Source organism: Physeter macrocephalus, chromosome 9 (assembly GCF_002837175.3).
Source record: "Physeter macrocephalus isolate SW-GA chromosome 9, ASM283717v5, whole genome shotgun sequence".
NCBI classification, from domain to species: domain Eukaryota; kingdom Metazoa; phylum Chordata; class Mammalia; order Artiodactyla; family Physeteridae; genus Physeter; species Physeter macrocephalus.
In genome coordinates, this window is record NC_041222.1 from 74,108,117 (window position 1) to 74,120,121 (window position 12,005).

The window sequence follows — 12,005 nt, forward strand, 5'->3', positions numbered from 1 at the left end:
TGGCCTCTACCGTTGCGGAGCACAGGCTCCGGACGCGCAGGCTCAGCGGCCATGGCTCACGGGCCCAGCCGTTCCGCGGCATGTGGGATCCTCCCAGACCAGGGCACGAACCTGCGTCCCCTGCATCGGCAGGCGGACTCTCAACCACTGCGCCACTAGGGAAGCCCTGTTGTAGGGTCTTGACTGCTGAATGGCACTGTTATCTGAAAGTGGTTCCATGTTCACATGTGTTTGGACTTCTCCATGACCACCTGCACTAGTCTTCCATTTAACACCTCAGTGAACATATTCAGAAAATAAAGTTGTACAGGCTTTCGTAACCTGAAGAAGAGTAAGGAGTTCCAGTTACCTTTGAGAGCCGAAGTCGATTTATATAACAAGACCTAGTGAGTAGTGAGAGTTGGCTAAAGGGGAAAGCAAGAAAAATGTACTATGCTACAATTGTAGGGATCCAGAGCGGCAGCCAGCTAGTTTCCACTAAAAGCTCAGTAGTTCTCCTCCTCTTAGAGGAAGCCAGCATACTTTCTGGAAGAAGAGATACACAGTCCTATCCTCAGATGTCCAGGATTAAGTTTAGGGGGTGAGAGTTCCTTATGGAATTGGGAAGTTTTGAGGAGTAGGCATTAGTCAGCAAAGAATGAAGTTGGGAGGATAGGGCCCCCTGATGCTGCTACATGTATGTGATTAGGAGTCCACAACACCATGCCTCTTCTTGGTGAAAGAAACAAAATGTGCCTTAATCTATGTTCTGTCCAGAACCAAGTGGGAGCTTCCAGGGGGTCGGTGGGGTGGGTGGGTAGGGGATCTCTCAGACCTTGCAGTAGAATTCACAAGTGCTTTCTCTGAGGCACCAGCCCCAGAACTACCTGCCATACCTGCTGCAGGCTCTTGGATAGGAAAGTGGTCTTTGGTAGGGATTTGCTATCCTTTGAACGATAGATAACAGTGTTTTCTTTGCCACTGTGAAGATATATCATGGGACCAGATTTATGGATCCACTCCAGAGGCCACGCCTTCATGTAGAAGCGTCTCTCAGGAGTAGGGTTGGATGTTTTCCTATCTAGTCTTCTCTGTAACCCACTGAAAGGGAAGGGAGCTAGAGACTGCTGCAACGATTGAGTGGCAAAGTAGGCAAGGTCATAGGAAATGACTATGGCTGTGCTGTTCCTAGGGCTCCTGTAAACCCCATTCTGGGCCAGGACTATTTTATTTATTTGCTCCCTTGATGTTTGCACATTGGGTCCCACTGCACTCAGATTGCCAGTTTCATTCTGTGCAAATGATATGTATTTTGTGTATTTAAAATTTTTCCTTTTTAAACTAAAATGTTGTGATTTGGTCATTTTGTGTATTTTAATCTGAGACCCTTATTCCTAATGTGTTCTCAGGGGTATGTCAGTCAACGGCAGTGCCAGGGACTGCACAGCAGGAACTGTTGTATTTGTTAGTTGCTTTATTATTTTTTAAAAATATTTATTTATTTGGCTGCTCTGTGTCTTGGTGGTGGCACACGGGATCTTCGTTACGGCATGCAGGATCTTTGGTTGTGGCATGCAAACTTTTAGTTGCAGCATGTGGGATCTAGTTCCCTGACCAGGGATCAAACCCAGGCCCCCTGCATTGGGAGCTGGTAGTCTTAGCCACTGGACCACCAGGAAGTCCCTGTTAGGTGCTTTAGCAGCATAAAGAAAAACTATTTGTAGTATGTGGACCCATTAAGCTACCACGTTTTATCTTCCCAGTCATAACAGACTTCTTTACCATGATGTCCTCTTTAAATTTCTCTCCCACCTTGAAAACATATAATGAGGATTGAGTTTTAATTGGGTGATCTTCTGGTGTTACTGGTCCATCTTTTGAAATAGTGTAAATGAGAGATTAAAAGAACCCTTCTAGGTCAACTAGAAGGGTCAGGCAATGAGCTTTGCTTCTCTATACGTCACTTGTTATCAAATTAAGGCCTGTAAAATCTGAGAATGTCAATCATTCAAACTCTCTTTTCAGTATTTCTATGTATGTTTTAAGAGTCAAGTAAGTTGAAGTTTTAAAGAATGAACCCTTTCTACCTGACACGTTGCCTGGGGAGGGTATGTGTATGCACTGGAGGAAAAATGCCCATCTTTAATCCTACAGAATTCCAAACTTTTGCTGCTTGGCTTCTGGGGAGACCCATAAGCCATGTCTTCTTTGTTGAGCTAAGGCCAGTTTCTGCCCTCCCTGCTAAAATTGTACTTGTGGTGACATAGTAGCTAACAGAGAAAGGGCAGACCCATCTCATTGATTATTGTCTGTATGTTGAAAAGGGACAAATACAATATTACCCATTGGGTGGGTCATAGATGTTTAATTATGATTTCCTATCTCCCTTAAATACTTCTTTTTCTTCTGAAAAAAATACAATAAATGAGAAAGGATTTTAAAATACTTATGAAACTAACAACACCAAAAAACAGCAACAACAACAAAAAAAGAAGTAATTGTTGGAATCGCTTCAGGATTCAATTGTGTTTTGTATGTTCTACCAGTATTCGCAGTTTCATTTTTCCACTCTATAAAAATAGGATTAATAATACTACCTTGCAGAGTTGTTTACCATGCTACAGATGTAACACCTGTGTTAAATTATTTTGGTACGAGTGCCAGACAGTTTAAACTATGTATGATATTTCTTCCCATCCTTTTCCAGTCATGTTACATAGAAAATATGAAATGATAGTATTCGTAGATCACAATGTAGTAAGCTGAAGATGCTCCTTTGGCCAGAAGTTATTGTTCCAGAGGCTCAAGTTGTCCCAGGTCCTACCTACCAGTCTGCCTGAGGGAATCACATACAATTTACCTGTAACCCACTCACAACATACTGGTTGGGAAATTTTGAATAGGATATTGCATATGAATTGCATCAGGAATCTTCATTAGTGTTGGAATCCTTTGCCAACACTTGGTGGTATGTCTACTGCCGTGGGTAGGTAGGTTTTTATGAAGGTGTGGCGTGGTTGTTGTTTGAAGGTGTACTAGAGGAAGGAGATTAACCTCATCTGAATCAGTGGAATGGATTCCCTGTACAAAAAATGGCTCTACTCTCCAGACAAAGGGAGGAAGTGAAAACGTGCTGGGTTAATAACTATTATCACAGTCAACTGTAGTTAGTGCCTGAGGCTTCTGAAAGCATCATGGATTTCAATTTAGGGGAGTACATGGTATTAGAAGTGAGTTTCTTATGATAGAACTGGATGATTCACCATTTTAAAAAATTGTACTTCCCAATATGGTATTTTAATAATACACACAAGATATAAGAAAATCAGCTTGGTGAAACCAGTCCTGGGAAAAATTTCCTAATTCAGTTAATATAATTCATCTAGACCTGTGTTGTCCAGTATGATAGCCACTGACTACATGTGGCTGTTTAAACTTAATTAAAATTAGTACTAAAAACTCATTTCTTCAGTTTCATAATCTACTTTTCAAAGTGCTCAGTGGCCACATGTGGCTAGTGGTTACCATATTGGATAACACAGATTTACACTTCCATCATCACAGAAAGTTGTAAAGATACAATGCTGATCTGGACCATTAAACTGTACCACAGTTTGTCCTTATCCTGCTTATCTTTCTATCAGGTTTTGTATATGTTTTCTTCTGAAGCAATCCTTACGGAATTTTTCTTTCGCTTCTAGGATATTGTCAGTCCATTTCGCATTTTTGGCAATGATGAGTTTCTTTGAATCTTCTTAGTGTAATTACTGAAGAAGTACAGAAGGATGGAAGTGGGGTACAGGGAGTTATTCTTACCCTAATAGAAAGGTGGGGGGGTGTATATGTGGTAAATGAATTTGAACTAGATGGGAAAGTTTTCTTTGAAAGTGCCTTTGTCGTAATCTTGTATAATCACATAACAGAAACTCTCTACCCTTTTTAGGAAAAGTTTTCATCAAATCAAACATCTAATTGCCTGGTTCCCTCCCTTTATTTTTTGCTTGGGGCCAGGAGCAAAAGGCTATTTTGCAACAACACAATCTATAACCTCGCACCAATGAGAAAAGGTAGAGAAATTTAATTTTTCCTCCCATGTTTCTCCTTACCTACATGCACATAGCTTTTAGGGGAGAAAAAAGCCTGGGAACTATTTCAAACATTTTTGGAGCTTATTGAGCTTATTTTATTTCACAGAAACTTTATTCCCTGTGATTAAGGTGTCTAGTTTTTATCTGTGGATGAAAATTTCCCACAAGATTTCTAAGCCCTGAGAGATCAGGGATGGCAGCTAACTCTCTCACTATTGTACATCCAACATCTCACTGGATGCCTCTGGCACAATAGTAAGGGCTTAGTAAATATTTTTTGAATCAAGATTTCTGTTATTCAGAGACTAGTTCTTCCATGTCAAGGCTATTGCTTTTTCTCCATTCTCCTGCTTAACTCTTATCTTGCTTCCCTTAGAAGTATGGAAAAGAAATACATTTGTATGTAATATTGGTTTTCAGGTCTTCTAAGCAGCCATGATATGAATTAGATATATGGAGTAGCATCATTTTTACCCTTTTCCACAAAAAGATTGCCTTCAAGCTAAATATTTTTTGCTTCTGCTTTTTCCTATTGCACTTAACTTGTGATTATTTATTTATTTATTTATTTATTTGCGGTACGCGGGCCACTCACTGCTGTGGCCTCTCCTGCTGTGGAGCACAGGCTCCGGACGCGCAGGCCCAGCGGCCATGGCTCATGGGCCGAGCCGCTCCGCGGCATGTGGGATCCTCCCGGACTGGGGCATGAGCCCGCGTCCCCTGCATTGGCAGGCGGACTCTCAACCACTGCGCCACCAGGGAAGCCCTAACTTGTAATTTTTTAAATGTTATTTGAAAAGCTTCCAGACCTCCAATTTTTGTAGATTGGAACATGTTGCCAGTTAAGACAGTGCCTTCTAGAGTTCATATTTTGCCCTGCAACCTAACTTTTATGCTAAACTCAGATTCCCTCTGCTTTGTCTCCCAGGTAGCAGCTTATTCCTAGCCTAGCCAGATGAGTACTGAAAACAAAATTTTGATACTCTATTTCCATTTCCCTAAAGTCTCAAATATTATAGTCTTAAATTTAAAACAAAATACTGTTGAATACTGTGAATATGTATATTCATAGCTGACCCTTTTTTCCTGTTTCTAGGACTATCCTGTTAAGTGTAATCTCATTGCTTAATGAGCCCAACACCTTCTCCCCAGCCAATGTGGATGCCTCGGTTATGTTCAGGAAATGGAGGGACAGTAAAGGAAAAGACAAAGAATATGCTGAAATCATTAGGTAAGGTGTTTTGTTTTGTCTTCTGTTTGATTACTTCAAGTCTTCATACAGAACCAAAGTATATCCTAGAACCAAGGGTTTAAATTGAACTTAAATATCCACTCCACTTCTGTCAGTTAGATTTATTGTTTGGGAAGAGGTTTCTGCCTGAGCCTAATGAGTTTGGCTTTTGAGACAGCAGATCTGATTTCCCAGGCAACAGAACTTCCAGGTTCTAAACTAGTCAAGTTTGCACACTCTTCCTCCTGATCATTTTAGGGACACTGTTCTGGGTTTTGAACATGTCCTTTAAATGTATCAAACACCCAGTGTATTCCAGACATTCCAGGTATTTTTGTTTTCAAATTTTTTATTAACGAAACCCTACAGATTATTGGCCTTTCTGACCATAGCAGCAAGTATCTTCTGGGAATCATCATTATCAGCAACTCTAGTATATGGTTTAACAGAGCCCTAGAATAAGAATCAGGAGACTTGGAATATACTCCTAGCTCTTTCACCCTCATGTGACCTTTTATCAGTTAACTTTTGGGGGTTTTTAATATTTCCATCTGTTTAAAAAAAAAAAAAAAAAGCTATTAGGCTCAACCATTCATCTCTCAAATTATATCCTACATAGGATATAAGATTTTCCTAACAGTACTTAAGGATTGGTAGAGCCCCAGGGACAGTTGCAGCACATTCTGTGACTTAAAGTCCCTCTCTATAAATCTAGTTGGCATGATACCATGTGATATGAAAAAAAAAATGTATGTCATCTGACAGCTGAATAAGTTTTCTGCCCACTGTAATCAGCTTTAGACCCTCTCCCTAATCCAGTTATTTAATGAAATTACAAGGATAGAATCTGGGCATCTGTATTTTGCTTTTACCAAGCCACTTAGGTGACTGGTATATACCAAAGATTGAAGATAACTAGTGTAAACAGTAAAGACCTGTAGAAGTTTAGAGTGAGAGTGGACTGAGGATTGGAAAATGGGAATGCTTCATAAAATAGTCAGGACTGGAGCCTGAAGTTCAAGGAAAGGTAGGATGTAAGGCATAGTCTTTCTCCTTAGAGAGCTCATACTTTTGTTTGTTTACAAAGAAATGAACATGTAATATGATAAGTGCAACTATAGAAGCATAAACAAGATACAGTGGAAGGAACATATAATATGGTTCCTAGGAGAGATAATGCCTCATAACCAAGAAGTTTTCAGGGAGAGAGAAACATGCTTGCTAAAACACGGGTGTATGATAACAGCATGACACATCAAGAGAATTGTAAATTCTGATTTGAGAAGTAATGGGAAATTAAGAAACACATCAGGTCTTAAAAGACACTGAGGTCATAAGATGGGTTTGATCCTTAATCTTAGAGGTGTTGGAGTGTCACTTAAAGATTTTGTGTGAAAGGATAATCCTATTTGAGTTCCAAAAGAACACGACTGACCAGGAGACTGGCTGAGGTTTGAGGAGGCTGAGATGAAGACTAAACTGACGTAGTAACAATCAAGAATGAGAAAACAGATTTGAAAACATTTAGGACTTTGGAGTAGTAAGAGTTATAATTTTAGGAACTGAACACTCCATGGAGGTGGACAATGACAAATGCAGACTTGCTGAGTTAGGATTCCTATGGAACGTCAGGACGGAGACATCCAGATGCTCATATGAGGGTATAGAGCTCAGAAGAAAAGTTTAGGCTGGACCCTGATGATTTGAGAGCTGTCAGCATGAAGGGTTAGAACCATGGGCATGGACAAGATGGTTCAAGGAGAAGGCTGTGAGAAGAGAGATTCAAGCCTGAAAGCCTCAGCAGCATCAGGATGTAAGGCAACAGGATCCACCAAGAGAGGTCTAATTAAAAGACAGGGAGAATAGTGGTTGTGTTTTTGTGGGTTTTTTAAAAGTATTTATTTATTTATTTGGCTGCACCAGGTCTTAGTTGCGGCATGTGGGATTTTTTTTTTTTTTTTAAGCTGCGGCATGCGGGATCTTTAGTTGTGGCATGTGAACTCTTAGTTGTGGCATGCGGGATCTAGTTGCCTGACCAGGGATCGAACCTGGGCCCCCTGCATTGGGAGCACAGAGTCTTAGCCACTGGACCACCAGTGAAGTCCTGAGAATAGTGGTTTGATGTTTTTAAGTTCAGTTTTTCTAGTCCCTTGAGGGGTCGAATTTTCATACTTGTTGAAGGAAACATTAACCTTCATGCGTTCATCCAGTCAGTATTTGTTGCACAGCTCTATGTGCCCAGGTGGTGTTCTAAGCACTGGGGAAATAGAATTAACTAAGATAGACAAGGTCTCTGCTCACATTCAGGGGCAAGGAGAACAACAGAAAAATGAACAAATGAGGAAGATGAGTAGGATAATATGAAGGAATGACAAGATGGCTGCTTTAAGTTGGATTGTCCGAATAGGCCTCCTCTAAGGTGACATAGAAGTTCATATCTGAGTGACAAGAAGCAGTCAACCGTATGTAGGGCAGAAGAGCAACTGGTCCTCACAGAAAAATCAACTAGGTATATTTGAAGGTACTAAAAAACCCCAGAGTGGCCTGAATGTTTTGGAATTGGAGAAAGTAATGGGTGGCGAGAATGAAGCGGTAGGCCCGTGGATCATGCAAGACTTTGGAATCCAACATAAGATATTTGGATTTTTCTCTAAGTAGGAGGATTGTTGAGTTGTTGGGGCTGCATTCTGAGTTTAGTGCGAGAAGACAAGGCAGAAAACATGAGGTGATTTCTGGCCAACCAGCATGTGAGGTGCATGGCTTTAAACGCCCTTCAGAAGGGTCATTTTTAAGTGTCCTTCAGAATGGTACCTGATGGGCTAGAACCGTTGGTGTAGTAGAGGGTATCTTGTCAAAGATGCTTTCAGGTAGGTAGGTACTAAAGTTCAGAAACCAGTAAGGAATTTTGGATTGTTTAGGCCAATTATAAATCCATCTTCCAGAGACTTATATAAACTATCCTCCCTTCAGGAAACAGGTGTCAGCCACTAAAGCCGAAGCAGAAAAGGATGGAGTGAAGGTCCCCACAACCCTGGCGGAATACTGCATCAAAACTAAAGTGCCTTCCAATGACAACAGCTCAGATTTGCTTTATGACGACTTGTACGACGACGACATTGATGATGAAGATGAAGAGGAGGAAGATGCCGATTGTTATGACGATGATGATTCTGGGAATGAAGAGTCGTGACGTGCTCCTTCAAGGCCCCTGTACTGCCCTGCCGTCTCAGGCCAAAGGGAGGGGAGCAAGTGGGGACCTAGCAGTGGCCCCTCAGCAAAAAACCTGTCATGGGGGTGGGGAAAACAAACACGGCTCCTGGTGACTCCCCTTATGGATCTCAGTTTGCTCCTTTTTATGGACCTCTTAATGGAGAGAAACTAATCCTCCACAGAATGTCTGAATTCTTGCATTCTTTACCCTTCCATCACTGTATTGATTTTTTTTTTTTTCTTTCTTTAAACCCAAACTCCCACCTCACTTCGTCTCTGCAGAGTGTTCACAGCAAAACACGTTTGGTCTGTTTTTAGATTCTTGAAGAATTAAATAGTCTTTCATCAAGACGTTTAATGTGTTTAAAGCTGGGAACCCATCGGGAGCTCACAAGTGCTGCATATGCTGGGTAGCAAAAGAAAAAAAAAAAACCGTAAAAGCCCCACAAAACAAACTTTTTCTTAACAAAGCAAATTTGCCAAGTTTTAGCTGCTCATTTACATTAGTGTGTGTGCATTCGTTCAGCCCCGTGGTGGTGAATTTTCTTTCCCTTCTTAAGGCTGGGGTACAGCAGGTGTCAGGGAGTTTGTTCTGAACCTGTTGAAACGTGTTCCTAAGGGCACAGGGCCCTTCAGCCTAACACAGAGGCCTCAGCTACTCTGAGGAGAGAGATCAGATTTTGTTTTTCGAAATCGATTGGGATCTAAAGCCTGAAATAAATATTCATACTTTACATAGAACTGATTGCTATTTATTTTGAAGGCAGAGTTATTTTTTTCCCCCAGGGAGTGGGGAGAGAGTGGGGATTAGTGTGTGTGTGTGTGTGTGTGTGTGTGTGTGTGTGTGTTTGTTTGTGTGTGTGTGGAGGAGTCTTAGTGACGGGAACGAAGAGTTAAAATCACTATGCCGGTTTTGGTTGATGCTGCTGGGGGAAAAAGTCAAACTACTGGTGACCACTGTTGGAGAGAAAACATCTGTTTTATATATTTAACATGGTCTTTCCCTGAAAGATACACTCTCACCGTGAGGATTTTTTTTAAGTAGTGAGTTTTACTCAGTATTAATACTAGGTGCATGTGTTAAGATTTTGGTTTTCACTGAGCTGCTTATACTGATAATGGTAACTGTGGATATATGTGAGACATGAGTGACCGGTTCCCGCTTTTCTCACTGGATGTGACCTGGACTTTTCTCTCCTTTCAATGTGCTCGGGCTGTGGAGTGCAAGCAGAAGTTGTGCATGGAGCTTTCCCCTGAGCTTCTTTGACTCTTCTGGCAGAGCCAAGGGAGTTGGCTGCAAGCAGTTTCTGGGCAACGCTAGATCTTCCTGCCACGCAATTGCTGCAGCCTTGATTTCCCCCGTGTCGATCGTGTGTTACTTCAATCAATACCGAGTTCCATCAGCCTTCACCAACCAGGGACTTCTTCAGTACTTGGCGATGATTTTTGTTTCTTATGGGGGCGGGTCAGTTCACAGGAGGGCAGTGTTCTTTCAGTGGGGAAAATACCGCTATAAACCTACTTCAGATCCCTGCGCGCTAGCGTTCAACTCCTTTTCTTCAGATCGTATAGCTCAGAAAGAACGAAAGGGTTGATGAGGGACGGGTAGGATGGACCCTAGGACACAGTCTGTGATACTTAGGTCCTTAGTTCCTCCTTCCTTTCTGATCTCAGGGTTTTCATTCACTCTTCAAACTCTCCAAACGTTTGCCAACTAATTCCCAGCAGCCTTCTCCGGAATCTAGTCTTAAAAAAGTGGGAATGTTGAACGTGCTAAGGTTCACATGGGACACTGTTGAGCCTGGTCCCAGAATCTCTCCAAACTCCATGGCCTACTTGCACTCCTGAGTCAAGTGACTCCAGTCAGATTCAGAGAACAGAGCAGCTCTCCTGTGACAAAACACTGAGTGCAAACTCTCGCAGAAGGACGTTGAAACTAGTTTTTCACCCCACACATACTCATAATGCTCTGATCACCCCCTATCAATCACTCCACACTCCCAAAACACACACGCGTGCGCCGCGTGCTTGGTCTTACGCTCTCGGAGCCCTAAAACTAAGCCTTTTCTCTTCCTGCCAAAGCGTCTCTCCCCCAGGGCAGGCCAGACTCCTTGACACTGTGGGAGGTGCTGTGCTGCTCAGCCCTGTCCCACAGGCCGTGCTGGCCTCTGTTTTACGTTGACTCGGAGAGCCAGGTGGAGGTTGTACCTCTCAGCCTTTGGGGTGTTACTCTTGAGAGCTGGGTTTGCCTCTGATGAGAGTAGTCGTCAGTTCTAGAAAAGACTGGGGTGTGTTAATTTGCTAGGAGGTGGGACATTCTGATAGCTCAGACTGACTTGTAAAACCCAGGTGCTGGTTCCAGAGCTCTGTCCTGCGAACACATACTATGGCAAAAGAAAACTGAAGCACGTAACTTCTTTCAGGAGTGGAGATCTCAGGCTTAGGCCACAACCTTGTGAGTACAGTTGTGCTGATTATTTGGTGTAACACGAGTTCAGGATCCATCCTGCATTTTTAGGTTCCTTTTGATTCTAGTGGAGGCCTCTGGATGCTTTTCAGGTCTGTGTATTTTGAGGCTGGGTGGAGAAAGTATATCATGATTCTGTTGTTGCTTCTCACAGTCTTCCCCACTTTTATTTCATATCATTCCAGAGTTCTTTTCTATTAGCCAAACTTTTTTGTAGTCCCTTCTTTCCTCTTCCCTGGTAATTATTTGCTTCTTTATTTGCTGGTTTCCTTATGTTTGGAAAATACATAGTAAGCGATTGAAGGGGGAAAATGTGTAGTTCTCCACTGAAAATTAACTCTCTACCCTCCCATCCTGATTTTTAAAAAGGTTTACATTTACAAAGATTCAGATGCAATTTTCAACTATTCTGAAACCAGCAGGACACACCTGACTTTAATAGTTTTCTTAGCTGAAATTGTAGATGTTTTTCTTCAGTTTAACTTATGAGAAAAGATTATCTGATGCATTTTGTGTTCAATTTCCCCTTTAGTGGTTTATTTTTGTCTTTTTCTGCCCATCTGTCTACTAATAAAATGTGAAATAAAATATACCTGTATTGCTACTTCCCCATGGGATGACCCTCTTCTTTTTTGTGTATTAAAATTAAAAGGTAGTCTTAATGCTTCCTCTGTTCCCTTGCAGATTATGCACAGGACTCAGCTGAAAAACTAAAACAAAAACCAAATCTTGCTCACCTGCCTTTTGAGTCTGCTCAGCTCACCTCCTTGCAGAATAAATATCCCCACATCCTTACTAGCTTTTAAGAAAGGTTATTAAAGACAAAGCCATTTGTTAACCTTAATTCTGAAATAGGGCACAATCTGCCAGTACAAGTAGGTCGGTGAAGTGATGGAGGAGTGCTCCACTGCCCTCCTTAGGCAAGTTTTTTGTTTTCATTGTCACTTGTCAACTTCCCGCTGCTAAAAGAAGGGATCAGGAAGCAACAGATCACGTAATTTAGTAAGTTTCAGTTGTGGACACTTACCTT

The 12,005-nt window shown here is 41.8% G+C and overlaps 1 protein-coding gene across 1 annotated transcript in view; it reads left to right on the forward strand.

Moving 5' to 3' along the window:
- Positions 1-8,630, forward strand: part of UBE2R2 (ubiquitin conjugating enzyme E2 R2) — a 96,583-nt gene extending 87,953 nt beyond the window's left edge. Inside the window, exons 4-5 of the mRNA XM_024132881.3 lie at positions 5,164-5,298; positions 8,269-8,630. Of these exons, the coding sequence (XP_023988649.1) occupies positions 5,164-5,298; positions 8,269-8,488 (355 nt within the window). The 3' untranslated portion in view covers positions 8,489-8,630. The remainder of the gene's footprint in view (positions 1-5,163; positions 5,299-8,268) is intronic.
- The last annotated feature ends 3,375 nt before the right edge of the window (positions 8,631-12,005 follow it).